General features: G+C 53.3%; 5 protein-coding genes across 5 annotated transcripts; 2 read left to right on the forward strand and 3 right to left on the reverse strand.

The window, feature by feature from the left end:
* Positions 1-1,059: 1,059 nt before the first annotated feature.
* IUM83_05672 (uncharacterized protein) lies at positions 1,060-1,287 on the forward strand (the record flags this gene model as incomplete). The annotated part of the gene is made up of 1 exon (XM_067929822.1): positions 1,060-1,287. The coding sequence occupies one exon, from the start codon at positions 1,060-1,062 to the stop codon at positions 1,285-1,287; it is 228 nt and encodes a 75-aa protein (XP_067798254.1).
* Positions 1,288-2,934: 1,647 nt separating this feature from the next.
* On the reverse strand, positions 2,935-4,694 carry IUM83_05673 (putative exonuclease; the record flags this gene model as incomplete). The annotated part of the gene is made up of 3 exons (XM_067929823.1): positions 2,935-4,028; positions 4,102-4,462; positions 4,539-4,694. 3 exons carry the CDS (start codon positions 4,692-4,694, stop codon positions 2,935-2,937), a joined length of 1,611 nt encoding a protein of 536 aa, XP_067798091.1.
* An 895-nt stretch (positions 4,695-5,589) lies between these two features.
* On the forward strand, positions 5,590-6,459 carry IUM83_05674 (checkpoint protein; the record flags this gene model as incomplete). The annotated part of the gene is made up of 1 exon (XM_067929824.1): positions 5,590-6,459. One exon carries the CDS (start codon positions 5,590-5,592, stop codon positions 6,457-6,459), a length of 870 nt encoding a protein of 289 aa, XP_067798054.1.
* Positions 6,460-7,342: 883 nt separating this feature from the next.
* IUM83_05675 (V8-like Glu-specific endopeptidase) lies at positions 7,343-7,692 on the reverse strand (the record flags this gene model as incomplete). The annotated part of the gene is made up of 2 exons (XM_067929825.1): positions 7,343-7,391; positions 7,472-7,692. The coding sequence occupies 2 exons, from the start codon at positions 7,690-7,692 to the stop codon at positions 7,343-7,345; spliced, it is 270 nt and encodes an 89-aa protein (XP_067798171.1).
* A 1,024-nt stretch (positions 7,693-8,716) lies between these two features.
* IUM83_05676 (ACY1-like metalloprotease) lies at positions 8,717-10,271 on the reverse strand (the record flags this gene model as incomplete). Its single annotated transcript, XM_067929826.1, has 5 exons — positions 8,717-9,688; positions 9,760-9,864; positions 9,939-9,991; positions 10,065-10,098; positions 10,179-10,271. 5 exons carry the CDS (start codon positions 10,269-10,271, stop codon positions 8,717-8,719), a joined length of 1,257 nt encoding a protein of 418 aa, XP_067798217.1.
* Between the last annotated feature and the right edge of the window lie 12,581 nt (positions 10,272-22,852).

A 22,852-nucleotide genomic window follows, 5' to 3' on the forward strand; every position in this document is an offset into this window, starting at 1 on the left:
TTGTCCGCTGTCGCCAGCGACTTGCTTCTCTGCTGCGGCCACATAGCGCGAGGGGAGCTTCTCGGTTCGTTTCGGCATGCACTTGAGCAGCAGGCCACGCCAAGCAGCGCTGTTACCACCGAGAGCCATGCAGAGCTGCCACCGTCGAAACCGCGCGTGCGTACCCTCACTTCTGGCACGTCCCTACTGGCTTGCCGCTACTGCAAGCGCGAGAGCCTCGCCTGGATTGCCACGGCTGTCTCGACCAGTACATGTACCTCAAAGCTTCCTGTGGCCTCGGACCAGGTCCCTTGGGCAGTTGTCGAGCCCGTATCCGTGCCCAGCACCAAGCTTTGCGGCATGGTCGCGTTGGCTTCAACCTGCTGCACATTGGCGACGATCTCTGGACGTCAAGCTGCGCACGTGCGTCTAGGGCAGATGTGGCGTAGTAGTGAAAAATCAACTGCACTTGCGCTGGCAGCGCAAACGTTGCCCCGTTCCACTTGATGCGCCAGCTATCGAATCCATGCATCTTAAACGTCTACCGGATGCTCTGCTCAGACTACATGCTACACGTTACATGTACTCTGAGTCTTCACTACAAATACTATCTTTGTTAATTTTTACCTGGTTGTCTCAAGCCCTTGCGAGACTCGCAGCATTCCATCCGTTAGATGCGTGGCGCAGGACCATTGTGGCCATCATCGCATCACACGATTCGACACTAATGCAAGCGAGGCCTACCGCTTGGTGCCAAACTTTGTCATAGTACCAACCGTTGTGTACACGTAGATACAACAAGCCGCATGGATGTGCTCAGGCCAACTCGTCGTCACTGCTCATATTTCGTTTGTGCCGAGGCTGGCCAGATCGCAGCACAGGTGCGTCAGTACGCACGCTCGAAAGCTCGCTCAAAAGACCAACTCTTTCGTCATCAGCCAAATGTATCCATTATTTCAAAGATACAAGGCAGATCGCGACTAGTCGAGCCCAGATGCGATCTCGCGAGCCGTCACCTTCAGTCCAAGATTGCCAGCACAGGCAGCAGATCCACAAGCTATAGCAGACCAACAAGCCAGCATGATCACCGCCCGCGAGATCGCCCCGTGCGAGTCCAAGATGCTGGCCACCAAGCTACAGGTCCACGTCGCGCCGAGTGCCGCCAACAGCAACTACGACACCCAGGTGGACGAGGAGAGCAGGAAGGAGCTCGTGCGGCGCGGCGCCGTCGGCCGTCGGTGCGCCGTCGTCGCGCTACCCGCCGACGTGCTCGCCGCCATCGCGGAGATCGCCGAGCTCAAGTGGTGAGCCAGCCATGTCGGCCGGACACCGCCACCGCGCGGCCTCGACCCACACTTGCAGATAGAACGACGCCTCCTGTCCGGACCCAACACGTCCCGGCGCCACGTGCCCGCCCGCAAACAGGAGCCCGAGGACCGCCGCTGCCTATATATTCGCGCTGCTATTTATCGCCCCCGACACTATATCATTATCACCGCCAGCCAACTTGCACATGTACCTCCACCCCCAACTTCAACGCCGCCGACCGAGCCAGCAGCAGCCCAGCCCAGCCCAGACTCACTCGTCCAAGGAAGACGACCGACAGACCGACAGACCGGCAGACCGACAGAACAGCAGCCGAGAAAGAGCCCGACCACCAGACCACCTCACCACCAGCAGACCCGCAGAGCCGCGTCCATTTCTCTTCGCATGGCGCTGACGTGGAGAGCGTGCTCCTGCGTCTGTCGGGGACTTTTTCTGTTGAAGTTGCTGCGCTCGTCTAAACATGGTGTGGCGCACAGGAGGTGTGTGGGCCACGTCTAAACAACCTGCGAGAAGCCATAGAACCTGTTATCTAGTGTTGTCCAAAGACCCCCTTAGGGCATTTCCACCGGTCGTGTCAAAACCAAAGTCAAAGTTAGGTCAAACTGAGAGTACAAAAGATCCTGCAAATTTGATCGACAGAAAAATTCGCACCCGTCGCGGCGATAAGTGAGTCAAATCTTTTTCAGCGAGGGGGAGGGTAGTCGGTAGTGGAGATGGAAGACGTACCAGTAAACGCTCTTGCGTAAGGCGAGCGCGCAGGGTGGCTCCCTTGACATCCTCAGTTTGGATTGTGAAGATGGCGACGATGAGCTTATCGCCCAGCAACTTCTGTTCCCAGCGTCTCGATCTAGCTCTCGTGATACGACAGTGAGACGCGGCGGTTCTCGGCCAGGAAATAGTAAAAACAAAGAGCGGGACTTTGAGACGCGCGATAGGCGCTTTATGAACCAGTATTATGATGAAACCCCAGGTCACGCAGCTGATGTATTTCCCGATAGGCCTTTGCATCACGCCGAATCGCGCTTGAAGGCTCGTCCAAGCTCGTGGCTTCAGGTCTTCCTCTGCGATCCCATTGGCAATGCGCTCTGAGCTCTCCATCTTGTCTTTGATGCGCATCCAGAAGGTTTCTGCCGACTGAGTAATTCCAACTGATGCATCCGTGGACACGTGAACATGCGCTTTAACCAGCTCCAGGTTCTCCAGGTCCTGATAGCTTTTCCCCCGACGGTTTTTTTCCTGTGCCATTTCGAAGCTGCCCCGCTACCTGAAGCGTCGCTTGAGAAGTGACCATCCCCCAGCTATCCATTTGCAATATTTGACAGAAGGATCGCTGGAAGATGGCCGCTGATGAAATTTGGTTTGGTTTTAGTCGAACCGGTGCGAGCGCGAAAAACTATCCAAAAGCTATTTGATGGTTAAAAATGACTTTTGGTCGGTGTTTTGACCCGACCGGTGGGAATGCTCATTCCCACCGGCCTTACAAATAAATTTAACCTTTGAACTTTGGTGACCATCACTCCTTGCAACTTCAACGACGAACACTCTCTAATTTGACGGATGGCAATTGTATATGCCTTGCTATTCAAGCTGGATTGGAAGACGAATGCAATATCCTAGTCTATTGCAGCTCTACTGCAAGCAAATATGTACAATACCCGTCTGGGCGGCCAGAGCTGTTGCATCGAGCGCCTCCTGCTGCTTTTTGTCCCACATGAGCGAACTCCGAGGGTCGGTGCGCGCTGTGCGGCGTTTGTGGAGTGCACGCAGATCGTTGGTATCTCCGCTTAGTACCGTTACCAGGCATGAGCTTGGGGGCAAGTTGGTTGTGATCTGTTGAATGTATGCCACGATATCCGCACGCTTGACCCCGCGCACACGCGCCCAGGTTAAATGCGGCGGAAAGCCTGTCGTCAGTTGATGAACGACCGTCTGCACAACCTCACCAGGAGCTTCGCGCGGAACGATGCAGGCCACACCTCCACTCAGTGACCGACAAGAGCGCAGCGAGTCCACAATTAACACGGACTTTTTGGCTCGAGCCATCTCGTTTACCACCTTTTTCTGCTTGTACTCGTGCTCAATGCTAGGAAACGTGGGGCCATGCTTGATTTTGAGCAGTGCAAGTTGCAGTGTTGCCACTGCATCCTCCACACTGCAGTGACCATCCGTACCGGTCTGGATTGCCCGGTTCAGGTACTGGCTCGTCAAAAAGCGCAACGCCGAGCGGAACGGGGGGCCCTTAGGGTGCGGATACATGCACGAGGTATCGATCACACGACGATGCAGAACTCGGAGCGCTTGCAGATCATTTTCGATCGAGTGGCCCACCAAGATAGCTTCTGCCGGCACAAGGTCCAAAAATCGCTTCTGAATATCTGCAAGCCGCATAGTTGTGGCCTCCATGATCTCACACGTGATGCCTGAATACTGTGTGCAGTAGTCAACGATCGGGTTCTTAGGCCGCACATACTCATCCAGTAGAACCTTCTCACTGGAGTCTACGAGTGTGAGGCGTGTGAGCTCCACGCCCTTCGTAGTGCGGCACATCTCACAGTCCAGAGCAAGCAAAAGCTGTTCCGATGATCGCGTCTCGCCATCGGGAAGCGGCAAAGTCGAGACAAAATCAGCTGCAGCTTCAGGGTCCTCGAAAGGAATTGACGGCAGGTGGACTCGAAGTTCTTCGGGAGACAAAACGTAAAATTCAGCGCTCGGTTTGGCAGTTTCTGCCCTCGACAAATAACACATGAGACGTCAGCATCTGATGAAACACAAGTCCATCCCAGCATCCCAACGCACCTCCAGAACCCTTCTTGAACTTCTTGATCTTCTTCTTGATTGCCTTTTTCGCCGCATGCTTCTCTTTTTCAATGTCGCGCTTGGACACAGGGATCTTCAGCAGTGTAGCGTCACACCGCGGGATGCTGTCGCCCTCGGATAGGCGGCTGCGGAACTGGTAATCCCCCTCCAGTCCTTCAAGCAGTGCAACCTCCACTGCATCAGTGGCATTCCCACCGGTAGCAACATTTTCCTCTGCAGTCCCCGCAGCTGCGTCTTGCGGCCTGAAGTCCGGCACCTCCTCGCACACAAACAGCACCGTGTACTTGAGGTCCGTCTGGATGCTGCCCAGCAAGTGGTCCATCAACGTGTCGCGGATGTCCTACAGTAACGGCCCAATAGTTAGCTAAAGAGACTTGCTACGGACTTGACAAAATCGGGGGTCCTGCTGCACTCACTGCGAGGGGCACAGTCGCATCTTTCCTCGCCACGAGGTCCTCCAGACTGCCGCGCAGCAGGCTGTCGGCGGCTTCTTCAATGCTGCGCTTGGTCCCGCGCGCCGCTGCCGCCTGATCTTCAGGCGTCGCGCCGGTCGGCCGCGTGCTTCCAGCCATTTTCCAAGTCGAACTGAGGTAAATTTCGCACTAAGGCGTCTGATTGGCTGAATATCCCTCCTCGATAATCGCCATACAAAAGTGAGCCCATAACTGGAAGTGACGAGGAAAACGTTCGAGGTGAGTCCACAGTCCGTGGTGGGGCATGGGGCGTCCTTTGTGGCGCTCTTTGGGCCGCTGTGGAGGGGTGACTGGCGTCTGGGGGTTGATTGTCGCGAGGCTATGGCGGAGAAGGCGCGGTTTTCGACCGCCTGTTGGTTTTGGCGAGCCAACTGCGTGGGGTTTTGACGCCTAACACGTCCCTCGGAATCTTGGTGGGGAGATTCAAGGCACTACCTCCTCGTTGTAAGGGGGGACGGACAGAGAGAACACTCGTGCTGGGCTCGCTGCATGCGGCGGCCTCGGTTGCTGCGTGCTGCTGCTCGGTGCGAGAGAGCCTTGCAAGGTCGTGAAGGTGGAGGATTGACCTTCGCGCTCAAAGGGGGTTCACACAGGTAGCAGCCTCTCAGCCTTTGAGCTTGCTCTTGTGGCAAGAACGTCGGGTCGAGAGGAGGAGGGGTCTTTTTGACAGAGGACTCCAGCTACGTTGCATATTTCGTGTGTCATCACCTCCGTGGTCGAGCTCCTCGGAGCGCTGCGCCGTCACTCCCCGCCGCCACGTTACCGATCAACCATCCAACGCCAGCCTCACTAGCCCTGTGCCTCCTCCCGTGGCATGAACCACCGATTCAATCTTTAGTAATCCGATCCAGTCCTTGCATGCATGTACAATGAATTCACCTCCATCACTCCAGTCCATTATGTAGCCATCTCCATCTACATGCAAACATGGCTACACTTGTTCCATTTCAGCCAATCGTACGCATTCGAGCTATTGAGCTGCTCGTGGGGCACCATGCGCTTCCGCGGGACGCTGGCCAAGGACGCGCTGGCCGTGCTGCTGGACGTGGCGCAGTCCTTCGCGCGCCTGGGCTCGCAGAGCAGCGCCAAGACCAACTGCGTGTTCACGCTGACGCCCGAGACGCTGTCCATCGCGCTCAAGAGCGGCGGCGCCGAGGAGCTGCAGAGCTTCGCGCGCCTGCAGACCGCGCGGCTCTTCCACGACGTCGTGGTGCAGTCGCGCGCCGAGAACCACATCGGCTTCGTGTGCGACGTGCGCCACTTCCAGCAGGCGCTGACCTCGGGCAAGGACGCCAGCGCCGTCATGCTGCGGCTGCTCAAGCGCGACGGCAGCAACTTCCTGTGTCTGCGCACGCGCGCCGTGGACATCGACATCGTGCAGAGCGTCCCCATCGAGGTGCTGGCCATGAGCACCGTGGAGCACTACAGAGAGCCCAGTGTGCCGGCTCCGCAGATCGCCATCGAGATGCCACCGCTGCGGGCGCTGCGCAGCATCGTGGACAGGCTCAAGACCATGCACAAGACCATGACCGTGGAGGCCAGCAAGACCGGCACGCTGATTCTGCGCATCGACACGCACCCGCTCACGCTGCAGACGCTGTTCGCGCACCTGAGGTATCGCGACGACTTGATCGACGAAGATGAGGAGGACGCGGAGGAAGAGGAAAGGCGGAGGCAGCAACGCTCGTCCAGCGTTACGGTAGACAGCAAAGTGCTGAGCAAAGCCATCCTGGTGGACGGACAGTCCACCGATTCCGTGCTGTGCTGCATTACGGAGAACAGGGCAATGGTGCTGCATTCCATTCTGGTTGACTCGTTCGGATCATTCACGTGCTACATCCCCGTGCTCACGCCGGACCTTTGATTGGGATAGAGAACGCTTGATACATGAAGAGGCTTGCGCGAGAACTGGGTGTGGATTACTCTCCGTGGGGGCAGCGCTTCACTATCGCTGGACGAAGGATGGGCCCTGGGATGCGGTTGGCAGTTTTTGATGAAGCGGGGTATTTCGTGAACAAGTAAGAACGTCGGCATGATACGGACCGTGTGTGATTCATTAGTCTTTGCTGCTGCTCAGTCAGCTAATCAGCAACAGTTTGGTGAAGTACAACTCAAATAGGTTGTGAAGATAGCCGGTACCTCAGCGACTCGACCGGAGTCTGCGAGCGGCAACAAATATGATGGCTAGCCAGGATGCACAAACCAGGCCAATACACAAGTATGCTGCTGTTGCTGCAATACCAAGCTGTGGGGCCGCCACCGATGTTTCCGCCGAGGATGACGCGGCGGATGGAGGGGCTAAGGCAGCGCTTGCCCCGGCATCGGCTTGATTGCCATTCCCTTGGCTGGTGGGGCCACCGCTTGACGCTGAGCTATAACCAAGATTGCTGCTTGACGATGGAGAAATCTCACCGTCGGTGCTACTGGATTCAATCGAGGAAGATGCTTCTGATGACGTTTGGTTTTGCTGTAGTATGGACGATAAATGGGGTTGGACAAATGATCCCAGGACGCCCCGATTTGCAACGCTGTCATTGTACGATGGATATGTCGTGTCCTCGATCTGATTGCGGCCGATGGCATTCGTGTGGATTCCCATAATGTACGTTTCAAACGTTGTGGAACGTATTAGCATTGGCGAGCCTGGTGAACGCTTTGCAGATACATCGCAGTCGTGGTGCAGCATATATTCTGGTCCACCAAACTCACTGGGGAAATGAATCGTGCAGCGCTGGAAACACTCGGCTTCAGTACCGCTCCCATAGCCGACAAGCTGAACGTTCATGGGAGCATCTTCTGCGAACGAATTCACTGTTGGAAGGTGCAGTACGCCATTTGCAGTGCCTAGATCGTCGGCAAGCTCAACCAGAACGTACGTATTTTTCGTCCACTTTGTCCAATAGTCCGACTGCTTGTGGACTCGAACCACCGACGTCGTCTGGATTCCAGAAGCTTGGGGAAGGCTGAACACGGAGGACCCCTGAGAATCTTCGCGCAACTCTTGGTCCGAGTTAAGGACGCATTCTGCTGCCGTCAGCACAATATTCGTAGTAACCAACGTGGCCGTGCACACGACGTCGTCATTCCACCTCAACATACCCACGCTGCTGTACGGATATGCGCTTGGATCGGACACCTTTTGTCGGCCATCCTGACCAAAGATGCTGAGTTTGCGGATCTCGTGCTCCTGTGATGTCGCGGACTCCTCAGTTCTTGGTCGCAGATACCGATGAATCGATGATACCCCCACTTCATTGTCGCTCTCTGCAGCGGTGCAAAGCAACAAGCAGCCGAGGACCAAGACTGATAGTGTGTGGCATCCTCGCTTGAGCGGGTAAAAGAGCATCGCTGGTGCAGCCTACGCCGAGAAAACCACGTTGCGCAATGTGGAAGCCCGCCAGCTGATGAGTCGTCCCAGACATCGCTTGCGAGGCAACAATAGTGCTTGGCACTGCGCAGTGCGACTCTTCCTTGAATAGCGCCCAGTAATGGCAAGCGGCGGCAGTCGTTGCGTCAAGTTGCTCTGTATTTTTGCTTGCTCGAGCACTGTTACAAATCCGGCGAATTCCAACCTCACCTTCCGCGGCATCGCATGTCGCTCCGCTGTTTGCCCCAGCGAAATCGGTCCAGCAACTGTGGTCGCGCACGGGAAGTGAGCAACGTGTGGATCACAAGTGAAAGTACCGTCGCAATGAAAACGTTGAGAGAGATCAAGCAACTCGCTCAAGCACGAGCCGCGAGAGGAGGTATGCCACGCGAAGTCTCATCAAGTGGTTGTTGACTTCAACACGCAACTTCAACTTCGGATATACATGTACTCGGACCGAGTCAACCAGGCCAATTGCACCTGAACCCGCATCTTGCTTCAAGGCATTCCTCACCCTGCGCCGGCATCCAAACCCTCTTTGTCCTTTTTGACCTTAGAGGTAGAGACTGCACTGCAGCCATTGCTGCTTTCGAATGGTGGTCAGCTGTAAAGGTGCTTCAACCAGATTCAAACGCTGCAAACCAATGCACGCCAAGTCGTCCACTTTCTACGAGAAGTAAAGACATTGTTGATGGTAGCCAACAGAAGCAAGATTTTACTCTGTCTGGGGCTTTATGCAGCTGCGACGGCTTCCTTACTTGTAAGCAAACATGTCCCGGAATATGGTTTCGTACACCTTAATGCCATGCAGGAACGTGTCCTTGTGCAGATACTCGTTGTGCTCGTGCAGCAGAATCTCAGTACGCTTCATCGGAGAAAATCCAATTGCCTGGATACCACCTTTGCGCAGATAGCGACTATCAGTAGCCGCAGGGAAGATCTCCGTCTCGATCTTCTCCCCAATGCGAGCACATGACTTCTGAAAAAGCTGCCACCACACGTTGTCAGTGTCCAGCGACGTGGTGTAGTGCTCATGCATAGGCTTTGTCCACGATGCGAACTCCCACGACACGCCCTCGGCGGCACACCACTCATCCAACTTTTTCCCCATGGCACTGATGTCCATCTCAGGAGAAATGCGGATATCAAAGCCGGCGATGGCGTCCGTGGGAATGACATTGAGAGCATGAGTTTTTCCACCATCGCGGGAAACACCACTCTGCAGCGCTGTGATGTTTATACTAGTCACGTCGCCGAGCTTCTTTTTCTTCATATCACCATGCTTGCATCCGACGTCTGCGCCGAGTGCGTTCTCCTGCTCAGCGCGGAAAGCCAGCGCCTTGTTGCAGATGTCGATGATCTTGGAAGTGGCCGTGTTCTTGATGAATCGGCTGCCGTGGCCAGTGGGCCCCTCGGCCTTCACATATACCCACCACTGGGCTCGCTCTCCGTAGAACACAGTGTAGGCATCCCCCGGGTTTGCCAGACCCTCGTCGAACGCAAACGCTATCGGCTGGATCATCCGGAACTGCTCCGTTTCAATGAACGTCCCCATTCCCTGAGCACCTCCTGGTTCTTCATCGGGCACAAACAGCAAGTAGATGTTGCGCTTGGGTGTGAAACCAGACGTCTTGAGGGCGTGTACTGCTTCCACATACTGAATGCAGACGCTTTTCATGTCTTGAGTGCCGCGGCCGTAGATGCGACCGTCGTCCAGAACCTTAGCCTACGAAACATGACAAACAATAATTAACAGTGATAGACATGCAATAGGAACGACGATACTCATTGCCTCACCTCGAAGGGGTCGTAGTCCCAGGACTCGGGCATCGCGGGCACCACATCGTAGTGCGAGTTGAGAATGATGCCCGGAAGCGTGGGGTCCTCACCTTGCCATGTCGCCTGCTCGAAAAACAAGGATAGATATCTTGTCAGACTCAGAACCACGCAGGCTTCTGTCAAGCTACGCTACGCACCAGTACGACAGGTTTGTTCTCAACAGGCGAGAACACCTGCACTGGGAGTCCAACTGCAAGCAACGACGATGCACCATGTCAGTAAACCATGATGCACAAGCGCGAATACACATATATCGAGCGTACGTTCTTCCAGGTACGCGCGCAGCCACTCGGCACACTGGGGCGTTGAATCAAGCAATGGATCAGCAAGACACTCCCCACCTTCACGGAGAACAAACATATCGACTGCTTTGGCACCTCCTGGTAGCTCCCGCTGGGGCCTTCAGCGCTGACGGTGCGAAAGCGGAGGAACTCAACGAAGCGATCCACGGGGTCTTTCCACGCCGCCATCTCTCTCGAGTACGTTGTGGGCTCTTGGAAAATGAATCATTCCCCATGCCTCGCCTCGCATCATTCCGAATGATGCGATGAGGAACAGCTATGCCGCGTGCACCGGCTTTGAACGGGAAGTGAAGTATTGCACCTGCACACCAGTTGCACACAAAATTGTGTAAAAAGTCATGCGTAATTACCCCCCTCTAGACCCGTTCTGGTGTACCAGATATAACAGGGTCTAGAAGGTTGGCCACGCGTCCACACCTCCAGGCTGTTGCCTGGCTTGCTTCTCTCTCTCTCTAACCTGGATACACCTCACTTTCCAACTTTCTTTCTCCTGAGTCTTCGCCTCTCTACCTTCTTCTCACCTGCGCAAGTGTCGAGCCCATGGCTCCACGGGTTATGAGCCCAACGATAGGGAGAAGCGGTGAAGACTTCCCACGACTGAATGGCTCCAATTTCCCGGTGTGGAACGCTCGCATCCGCGCAGCTCTCGACGGTCAAGGCCTGCTAGGCTTCATCGACCAGGAGGACTACGACGGCGACTCGGACACGTCTATCGTCGACTCTAACGATGACCAAGACCTCAAGCATTCCCACCCACCCTCGCCTGCCAAGTCGGATGACCTGCTCTCCGACACCGGCACCCTGCCTCCGGACGGCAGCCTGGACGACGACGACGGCAAGCGCGACGACGGCGCGGCCCAACCGAAGTCTGGCTCCTCAGCCGGCGCGTCGTCGGATTCTTCGTCGGGCAACTCCTCTGAGGCGATGGCAACGGACCCTCAGTCGTCCCGCTCGGCGAAGCCCAACCCGTCGCCCCCGGTGATCAAGTCCTTCACCGAGACCAAGCGCGACAAGGAAAGACGCCGAGCATTGCTCCGCGCACAGGCCAAGAAGGCTCGAGCGAAGCTCCGAGCGGCCAGGAAGCGTGCGGCTCGCAAGCCGAGCCCGCACGAAAGACGCCGTATGGAGCGCAAAACTCGATAGTTCCTGATCTCAACCATCGATGATGCCCACGTGCTGCTCGTCGAGGGTTGTACCTCTGCCTACTCGATCTACCAAAAGCTACGTGACCGCTATGAAGGGTCGACTGCCCACGGCGACCCGTATAACATCAACCACTACTTGATGACCATCAAGTACGAGGAGGGTACATATCTCATGGCATTCTTCCTGACCTTCGAGCGCGCATTGAAGGCGGACGCTGAAGCTACTAGCATTGTGATGACCGACGAACAGAAGTCGCTCTATCTCTACAATGCGATACCTGGAAGCCTGACCTTGCGATCTGGAAGGGCAGCAAGAAGTTCATCCCCTACAGACCAACATTGAGCGTAAGGTGCTGGACGACTACGCCAAGCGCAAGTACGTAATTGAGAAAGACAGTCCCGAGACCCACGCGACGGCCAATGAAACCGTACTCCAAATCATCGCGAACCCGCCCCAAGGCCGCGATGACCCGTCTCGCCGTGCTCAAGGCTGCACCTACTGTCAGCGTCTCAACCACGCCATCCGTGAGTGCCGTGTGCTGCAGAAACACCTGCGCACTGGCACTGTCAAGGAGGGCACAGTGCTGCCGGCAAACTTTGCCATTATCGTCCGAAAGCCGAGAGATGACCTCAACCCATTCCCGGCGAAGCAGCAGCGCACTCAACGCTCCGATGACCGACAGCGCCCGCCCTCTCGCGGTGAGAATGGGTTCAAGGGCCCGGACATCTACGATCGCTTTGGCAACCCGGTCAACTTTCACGACCTCCAACGCAAGTTCAGCTCGAGAGGACGCGAGGCAGGACTCATTGCCTATGCTACCATCTCCATGCCTGACATCGGCCTCTCTGCTACCGACACTGACCCGCATGATCCCACGTGGACCGTTGACTCGGGTTGTACCCGCCATGCTGCCTACCAAGAGTCCTGGTTCAAGGAGATCAGGCCCTATGCCGGCGCCATCATAGTAGGCGGCAAGCAGCAGCAACCCATTTGGGGCATCGGCGACGTCATCATTGAAGTGATGGACACCACTGGGACTTCTCGTCAGCTCGAGTTCCGCGATGTGCTCTTCGTGCCAGAGATGAAGTTCAATCTACTCTCCATTGCTCAGGTGCTGAAGACGGGCATTCGCCTGGTCTTCAGCCGCACCAGGTGCACGTTCTTCGTGAACAAGGACTACAAGATTCACGTTGAGCTCGCTGCCGACATGGACCTGTTCCAGCTTAAGACCAAAACGCCACACCAACCACTCCTTAACGCGCTCGTGGCTCCGGCTACTGCGGAAGGCAAACCCGCCACTGTCCTCGCGGCCCAATCAGGTATGAACCCTACTGTCTTATTATGGCACAAACGTCTCGGTCACCCTAATTTTCGTGTGATGCAGACGATGTCTAGGACCCAAGCGGTACCTGAACTGGCGTTCACTCAAGCATCAGCGATCCCCAAGCACTTTTGCCCCTCGTGCATTTTTGCTAAAGCCCATCGTGCTCCATTCAATAGCAACTTTGATCGCACAAAAGTTCCTCTCGAGAAAGTTCATTCTGACATTAATGGCCCCTTGCCTTACCCCAGCCTTAGTGGCGCTCACTACTTCATCACCTTCATTGACGACTACTCGCGCTTCATGTACCTTTATGTAGTTGAGCGGAAGTCCGATTTGTACTCCTGCTATGAGCGGTTTCGCACGGCAGCTAAGAACCGCTTCAACACCGAAGTTGGTACACTCGAAACCCAGTTCAATCAGTATGATCCGGAGGTTCAACGACTCCAAAGCGACAACGGCAAAGAGTATGAGAAACTCGGCCAAATCATTTTGAACGCTACGGTACTCACGCCCAGTTTATCAATGCATATACTCCCCAACAAAACAGCGTAGCGGAACGTCGAATGCGCACTATCCTTGAGCGGGTGCGCGCTCTTCTCATTGATGGTGACTTGCCTCGTCAGCTTTGGGGGGAGTGCTGCCAGTACGTCACCCATCTTATTAATGTGACTACGAACAGTGTGCTGCCCTAAGGCGTCACCCCCTATGAACTGTGGCACGACAAGAAACCGTCCCTAGCCTACGTCAAAGTATTTGGCTGTGCCGCCTTTGCTCTTATCCCAGAGCCACACCGCCACAAACTCGAAGCACGCGCTAAACTATGCATGTTTGTCGGTCTGTCACAAAACAAAAAGGGCTATCGCCTTCTGAGCACGACAGAAAACAGGATCATTTACAGCCGAGACGTCACGTTTAAGGAGGATACGTTACCTAACTTGACGTTTCTCGAACGTGCCACGCCCAACCCACTCAGTACCGCCTTACCTGTCCAAAACGAACTCCTACCTTCCCTCAGTGCACTTCTCAAACGCAATCAAACCTCTCTGCTGGCCACTGACGCCGCCGTATGCGCCCCTTCCTATAAGAAAGCCAAACACCACGAGGCAGCTGCAGTATATTCGAAGGCGCTACTACTCAATGAGCCTATTGACTTGGAAGAGGAGCATACCCGGCATTATACCATCATCGGTCTCTTAGCTGCCCGCTAAGACCCAGAGCCTAAGTCCTACCAAGACGCCATTCGCTTGTCCTATTCGTCTGACTGGCATAAAGCTGCTCTGTCTGAGTACGAATCTCTCATGCACAATAAAACATGGACTCTAGTTCCCCTGCCCCGCAACCGCAAGGTTCTCCAATGCCGATGGGTGTTCGTGCGTAAGCGCGATGAAACCAGTCGCGTTGTCCGCTTTAAAGCACGCCTTGTCATCAAATGTAACGGGGTTACACGCACAAGTGGCTACAAGCCACTTGTGATTTTTAACAGATAAGATATCTGTTAAAAGTTTTAGATACTTCCTCACTTTGGTGTAAGTCACACCAATGGATACATTGAAGTGGGCCACCACAATGAGTGGTCCACACCTACCCAAAGATCCTATTGGTAGAAAGCAGTATCTTTCTACCAATCAGAGACATGCATATTAGCGGGACTCTGACAGCCAGCCGCTATCAACCCCTTTCATAGATGATAAACAGTTTTAGCAGATTTAGGAGGAAGATCAATTTACAAACAATACAGTTCTCATTTTACCAAATCTAAGTCACTTGGAGTCTTATCTGATTTAAATTATATTTGTGTATTCAAATATAATTAACCTAAGTAATTACTAAGAACTTACGCTTAATCATACACGTAGAGCAACGTGTAAGCTAAAGTAGTGAGTCAAGTTAGACCCACTACGTCAAAGGTTTCCAGCAGAAATACGGCATAGACTACACCGAGATCTTCTCGCCGGTCGTGTGGATGGAAGTCCTCAGACTGCTGCTCACATTAGTAGCTATCCTTGACTACGGCGCCCAGCAAATGGACGTTAAGACTGCCTTCCTAAATGACGCCCTTGACATTGAAATCTATATGGAGCAGCCCGAAGGATTCAAATCGACTGATGGACCAGACCTCGTGTGCCGCCTTGATAAGAGCCTTTATGGCCTCAAGCAGGCGCCCTGAGTCTGGTACCACACCTTCGCGCAGTACCTCGAACGGCTCGGTTTTCGTCGGCTAGTTAAGGACCAGTGCGTGTTCTTTAAAGTCATTTCCAATGCCCCGTGTTACATATCCGTTTACGTTGATGATCTCTTGATCATCTCCCCGTCCAAGCAAGTCGTTGCTAGTGTCAAATCGGCCCTGAGCTCAGCGTTCAACATGACCGACTTAGGGGGAGTATCGTACCTCCTTGGCTGGACCATCGAGAGAAACAGAGCAAACCGCTCAATTTTCATCCATCAAAAGAGCTATGCCACTAAAGTACTCGATCGCTTCTCCATGCTGGACAGCAATCCCAAGAGAATCCCTATCGCACAGCAACTGAGTGTGAAAGACTGCCCTTCGGATGATGAAATGAAGGCTCACATGACTAGCAAACCATACCGAGAAGCGGTAGGTAGTTTCATGTACCTCATGACAGGCACACGGCCTGACCTCGCCTACTTCATCCGTGAAGTCAGCCAATTCCTGGCTAACCCAGGAAAGCCGCACTGGAACGCCGTCAAGCAGGGCATGCACTATCTCAATGGTACTATAGATCATGGCATCACTCTAGGAGGCAATGAAAACTTAGAGCTCCTACAGTCTGACGAGTATATACGGACTCGGACTATGCCCAGTGCGAGGACACTAGGCGCTGCATCGGTGGGTACATCACGATGTTTTGCAATAGCCCGATCAGCTGGGTGTCACGCAGACACCACAGTGTTGTGCTGTCTACGACACAAGCGGAGTACATTGCCCTTTGTTACTGTATGCAAGAGCTTATCTACATCAAGCTTCTGCTACGAGAAATAGGCTTTGACAGCTCCAAACCAACGTTGATTTTGGAGGACAACCAAAGCTGCATTAAAATCTGTAACAACCCCCAACTCCTCGGAACAAGCAAGCACGTTGATATAAAATACTTCTTCGTACAAGAGAAGGTAGCCAGGAAAGAATTAACGATCAACAACTGCAGCACGAATAAAATGTGCGCTGACATCTTCACTAAACCTTTAGCGAAGCCACTATTTGAGAAAATGAGGGAGAGATTACGTGTTTCCCCGCCACAGAACGCGAAACAGTTTATATAAGACTTTGCGTGTGATAATAAATAAAATAAAATAAAAAATGAAAATGTTGGTGAGAGCATTTTAGTTAATTGTCTGGAGATTTAAAACCCACCGTGAAATCCTCTCCCGACATGTCCATCTCGATTATCAGACCCTAAATGGACGCACAAACGCGAACAAGTTCATTCAGCGACACTCCACCTCAGGCTTCTCCTGGCCTCTGTCAATCACGGTCTTGCGCTGGCCCCCGTTAGCTACGCGATGCACAGCGGCATGCCCCACGAGTCAAACGTTGTAAGCAGCCACGGTGTACAGCCCATTCGTGACGCCCTTGTCCGGAGTCAACTCGCTCAACACACGTGGCCCGCGGTGCCCTCCTTGGACGTAGTTGTTCTCTATCATCTCGTTGATTTTGAGAGCACTTCCATGTTGGCGCAACATGCGTAGAAAAGCTGTGAACTGCTTCCAATTGCAGCCTTGGTTCATGTCCACGTTAAACTTACTCAGAGCCTCGGCGAAGAAGTCATCAATCACCTCTGTGGAACCAAGTTAGGGCGCTTAAGAAGCTCGGCTGCTACCTTCATTGCTTGAAACATGCAGGAGTAATCCTCGCCCGTAGCAATCATGATCTGGCCGTACCAGTCCGTCTTGCAGAACTCGCGAAAATGCTCTATCTCGCTTGCCTTGAAGTGCATTGCCAACCAGCATTCTTCGCGGTGCGTCTCCAACATGACCTCTAGAGGCTCCATCGATCGGTAGCGTTTGATAGCGGGCTGGGGACGCCAGACCCAAAGCACACCGACGAAATGTCGTGTAGGAACACGCGCTAATTTATATAAGACACACTTTCCCCACCAACAACACCCACCAAGTCACCGAAGACTCAATGGGCTTGTTAGGGTTAGAACCTGAAGGCCCAGGAACTTTCCTTGCACCAGGTTGATGGTTCCCCTGTGTACCGAGCTTCCGCTAGTCGACCGACGGAAGACTCAGCGTCACTAGCCACGAGCAAAGGCTAGCACGCTCTCACACACAAAATATACCTCGTAGGCCCTCAGAAGGAAGGGTCCCGGCCTGTTACGGCGTGATACGAGGGTGCCGGAGCTATACTCCGGCGGGAAGAAATAAATGGAGTGCGCTCTCGCTCCTCCAGTTCCTGGCGACGACTCGTCGCTACCAATACACCGGCCACTAATTCTTGGCCCTGCCAGGGATGAACACACGCTACACTAGTAGATGTGCCCACCGACAGTCACAATCCTACCTACCAGGTTTACCTTGAGCTGCAGGTCGTTCACTGCAGGCATCGGTGTCGCCCTTGCGTGGTTGGGAGGAAAAGCTGTTCTGTTATTGTTTCCCGAAGGCTTATCTTGTCTTATCTTAAGTTTCCAATCGATCAATACAAATATCAAGTATAAACGCGTCCGTTTTTGGACCGCCAGTTGTAACTCACGACTCTTCGGCGCTTTCTCTGCGACGTGGCGTCGTTACCGACGACTCAAACGGCCGCTGAAATGCCACCGACAACTGGGGACAGACACCGACGACTCATAAGTTCGGATCTTGCCAGTAGGTTCGCACCGTACTTGGCGAGTTGCAACCGCCCGCGCTTGACTTGGGACCGTCGACGAGTCATCGTCACCGGCCTATTTAGACCAATCAGCGATCGAGGTGTTTGGTCCAATGACTGGCGTTGGGTTGTGACTTGCCAGTTGGCGCCGGCGCCTCGAGTCTTCTGCGCACCCTGTCTCGGCTGCATTTCTCGACACCACAAAGTATTCACTCGTCGTCACGCTAGTTTTCTCGTCGGTCTTCTCCGAGATGATAAAATCATCAATCTGCCAAACATCCCAGCGCAGCGTGGGATCTGGGTCCCAGTAAGGCTCCTCGGGCTCCTCGTCCGAAGAAAACAAGTCATCATACATGCCCTCTCCCGCAGAGCCAGTATCACTGAGGTTGTCACTGCAGACATCGTCGCTGCCTACATACTCATTATCCGAAAGCTCTTCAGAAGACGACAGGGGCGACTCGTACAACGGGAGTTCACCATGCTCCTATTCAGGACACTTCCAAATCTTGAACGGTATCTGATCTCTAAACCAACGCCGCCGGACCTTTACAGAGTAAGAAGGCCCAGTCAGTACCGCTAGCGTTCGAGGTGCTGATACAGTTCTAAATTTAGAACGAAGCCTTAACCAGAACTGGACCCTCACGAACAACAGGTAGTTTCGCTGCAGGGGGAGTGTGAAGGATTGCATCTGCACACCAGTTGCACACCAAACTGTGTATAAAGTCATGCGTAATTACCCCCCTCTAGACCCGTTCTGGTGTACCAGATATAACAGGGTCTAGATGGTTGGCCACGCGTCCACGCCTCCAGGATGTTGCCTGGCTTGCTTCTCTCTCTCTCTAACCTGGATACACCTCACTTTCCAACTTTCTTTCTCCTGAGTCTTCGCCTCTCTACCTTCTTCTCACCTGCGCAAGTGTGGAGCCCATGGCTCCACAGTACACGTAAGGCCCGTTCTTAAGTTCCCGGGACGAATCCCGGGAAAATCCCATCTCAGAGTCCCAAAATAAAAATGGCAAGTGGTAATTTTGGCTGTTTGTACACAAACCTTACTAATATCATAAACCCACAATACGACTTGTATGGTTGGGGTGTTTCCCGGCTGCTCCCAACAACACAAAAAAACTCGGGATCGTGGGACTTGGGAGATGCCTCCCCCCTGCCAACCGGATGCGTGGACCAATCACAATGCGTTATTTAGTCCCGGGACGTGGGAGTAGGAACTTAACCATTTGTCTACCAGCCAGCTGGAGTGATTTATAGGTCCGTAGGGAACTATGAGAGGCCTAATCGCAAGATGCGATTGGCCAAAACTAAAAGCTACGAGACGACAGCAAAGCACTGTACAACCTAACAGGTCGCCATGGACCTGTAAAATGCATTACCGCAGGAGCCACAAACAGTTCGTGTGACCTGTCATAGTTGTTTTCTCGTCTAGCTAGCAGCCCCCCTCCCCTCCGCGGACAAAAGGACTTAGAGGTACTGTTCAATGTAGCCGACGACGACACCTGAAACTGGGAGACCGACACGGACCTTGGCCTGGAAGAGGCCCACCCACGCTCAAACAACGATTACGAGGAAACTCAGGCTGGCAGCCCTCTCCCTGCTGCACCAATGCAAACAGCACTAAGGTGTAGTGGGTCTAACTTGACTCACTACTTTAGCTTACACGTTGCGCTACGTGTATGAGGAAGCGTAAGTTCTTAGTAATTACTTAGGTTAATTATATTTGAATACACAAATATAATTTAAATCAGATAAGACTCCAAGTGACTTAGATTTGGTAAAATGAGAACTGTATTGTTTGTAAATTGATCTTCCTCCTAAATCTGCTAAAACTGTTTATCATCTATGAAAGGGGTTGATAGCGGCTGGCTGTCAGAGTCTCGCTAATTTGCATGTCTCTGATTGATGGAAAGATGCTGCTTGCTACCAATAGGATCTTTGGGTAGGTGTGGACCACTCATTGTGGTGGCCCGCTTCAATGTATCCATTGGTGTGACTTACACCAAGGTGAGGAAGTATCTAAAACTTTTAACAGATATCCTATCTGTTAACTCTATGACTCCCGGTGCAAATAAAGCTGATTATAGACATGCTACTGTCCATAAGAAGGCCAAATAATGCATATGATTGGGCAAAAATATCTCGTAGGGTAAGGGAAGTTGCTTACGTGCAGCATATTGTCCAGGAGAAAAGTAGTACACCATGGATTATGCACTCGTTTGGCGAGGCTATGTCAGAGCACCACAAAAGTCTTTGAACATGTCGTTATTTTTTCGTTCCCGTCACAAATATCTTTGTACAGCCTCCCCCCCACTATCACCACACACACACACACACACTTTCTACGCAGGAGGTCAAGATCGCCGATGCACTGGCGGTGATGGTGCTCGCGTTGCAGTTCGAGGACGCCAAGGCGTCGGTACTAGAGGTGGTGGTGGGGGCATGCTCGCTCCGCCGCTCCTACTAAAGAATGCGGCGATAGAGGTGGCGATGGCGGCTCAAGCATTCAGGGGCCACCGCCGATATAGTTGAACGTAGGAGGCCCGAGCATGCCCAAACTGTGGTGCCCAGCGTATGCGTAGGTTGTGTGATGGTGCTTGGTCATGCGTTGGCATGGGGATGGCCATCGTGAACACTGTCGTCGTCGTGGGGTCGATGCTGAGGGAGGCCTCAGCCAGGAGGACGTTGGTTGGGTACTGGTAGTGGTAGTGGAGTGCTGGTGTCGCTACAATTGATACTCGGGGACGTCGACCTGGACTTCACGAGCGTGATGATGGCCAACCTGAGCACCGACGCCGTGGTGGTATCGGTGCCCAGGTAGCGGAGTGCTGGTGCTGGTATTAGTACACTTCGTACGAGGAGACGTCGACCTGGGCTTCACGAGTGTGGTGATGGCCAACCGGAGCACCGACGCCGTGGTGGTATCGGTGCTCAGGTTGGCCTCGGCCAGCAGGACGTTGGTTGTGTACCGGTAGTGGTAGCGGAGTGCTGGTGCTGGTATTAGTACACTTCGTACGAGGAGACGTCGACCTGGGCTTCACGAGTGTGGTGATGGCCAACCTGAGCACCGACGCCGTGGTGGTATCGGTGCTCAGGTTGGCCTCGGCCAGCAGGACGTTGGTTGTGTACAGTCAGTGGCAGCGGCACGATGGTGTCGCTGCAAATGCTGCTCGGGGAGGACGATTGGGATGTCCTTTTGGTGGTGATGGCCATCGGGAGCACCGCTGGGCGACGGACGGATTTGTCGGTATTAGGATGCTATCGCTACAAATTACAGACATGATGAGAGGTTTCATTATGATGAATGCGTAGTGGTGTTGGCGATTCAAACTCGTTTTAGCATGTTGATGAATTGAACAATTTTATTGCTTGTTATCACTTCGGAAGGCTTAGCATGCTAATTTGTGTGATGGAGTTGTTCTTTTTCGATCGTGTTCGGAAAGCTTGGTTGCCAGTGGCGGAGGCACAGACAAGTTCGAGTGCTGACCGAACTTCTGGAGTTGAAGCCTCTCTGAAAACATTCCGGAAGTGATAAGCGGCAAAACATTCAACGTGAAATCCTCGCTGACAGCCCACACAGCCCCAACGCGAGCGTCGTTGGAGACCACGAATGCTGCAGAGCTTGCATTTTAGTTGACCATCTGAATGCGATGTGGAGTTTGGGGTGAGTATATGGGTGCTCTCAATATCACCAACGGCGATACGTTCGCCCGAGTCGTCATGCTTCCGTATGGCCAAACGAGTCTGCCTTGTGAGTTCTAGTTGCTTCGCTGTCAGCTGCTCGGCGATGCGACGCTTGAATTCACGAAGCGAAATTTTCCTTGTCCCGGTGGGCTGCACTTCGTTCAAAATGGCGTAAGCGTTGATGACACTCAAATCGAGTGCCCACGTGAAGATGCTCATAGACAACCTCATCTCCTTCCGCCGTGTCGGGTTAGTAGCTCGTAACTGATCTACCCTGTCTACTCCATTCATGGCTTGATTGTAGGCAGCGATGACTGTAGGTACCATGAACGTTTTTCGATGCAAGTTTTCTAAGCCAGTCTAACGTTTGATTGGAAACAGCCCATGGACACACGCACGCGCTTCTGGGTCGTTCTGATGCATGACGCGTTTCGTTGGTGTGGCGGCAAGATCATTCGTGTAAAACAGGACGAGCTTGTTGTCTCTGAAAACAATATATCCAGCATTGGGCGCAAAAACCATGATAGGCTCTGGAAACTTAGTCCGACGATTTTTAGCGACGGACCGCTGAGCTTTGGCATGCTCTCGCTTCCGTTCTATATAATTTGCTTCTTATTCGACAATTCCAACAAGTTCCCATGTACCACGAGGAGCCGTGCGAATCCGCGCGATCGAGCCTTCTACAAATGGCTTACTCAGAGCGTCCACGTTGTTTTCACGAATAGTTCCAATCATGCGGGTCTCGCTGTCGGTGAATGCGAGCAATGTCTTTGCTAAAGCATGTCTAGTGTAGAAATTGTCTGTGACCATCAGTCGGCGACTACCTGGTGACTGTAGCAGAGTTGATTGGTGCCCCATCATAGCGATCCAGAGGGCTGACGCGCTCTTTTTACCAACACCGATATCAGGGTGAATGAGGGTGCGTCCAAGCGGAGCTGATAGACTCGGAAAGACATTTGTATAGCGCTCAACAGGCGATACTTGAGTTATATTACCCGATCCATTGTCCCAAATAGTATGCACGTAAAGCGATTTCCAGCCAACTACTGCATAAAAGCGAATTGCATACCGGTCAGGCTTAGATGGTATGAACGACTTTGCCCGCGTGCGCGCCTTCATGCGCACACTGTTCTCATCAAGACTGCTCGTTCCGTACGGAATCGCCGTCTGTGCAAATTTCTTCTGAATGTGCTCCATGAGTATTCTGCTGCGCCACAATGGATCTTTGCCATCGCCAGGGGTCATGTCAGGCGGGTGCAACTTGACGCGGCTACGAATAGCCTGAAACCGGTTGCAACTGAGCGTGTCTCTGAAGTCTTGTTGCCCAACGAACCGTTTGTCACTCCAGAATTCAGCGATATCATTTAGAGGGCATACGCTCATTGCCAATTCAAGACCAATATAAGCATCAAATTCAGCCTCTGTTGTAGCATTTTGCCCGCGGAGTTTCAGACCCTCATCAGTCCAGCCTTTGATTCGGGTTTTGAACTCTTTAGTGATGAATAATGAGAACAATCCAAGCTCTCCGTGATCAGTATAAGCTTTGTTGATGCGGTTGTCTTCTGCCAGATGCAGGCCACTTGAACTAATCAAACTATCCATGTATGCTTGAGCAGCAGCCTCAACAACATAGGCTGGTTGCTCGTCGTCATCCTCTCTTTCATCTCCACTTTCACTCGATGCATCATCATCACCCGGTGCACCGCTGTCGTCGTAGTCACTGTCAACCCCTCCGATAATTGATTCCTCCACAACTTCGCC

Source organism: Phytophthora cinnamomi (genome assembly GCF_018691715.1).
Source record: "Phytophthora cinnamomi strain GKB4 chromosome Unknown Contig10, whole genome shotgun sequence".
NCBI classification, from domain to species: domain Eukaryota; phylum Oomycota; class Peronosporomycetes; order Peronosporales; family Peronosporaceae; genus Phytophthora; species Phytophthora cinnamomi.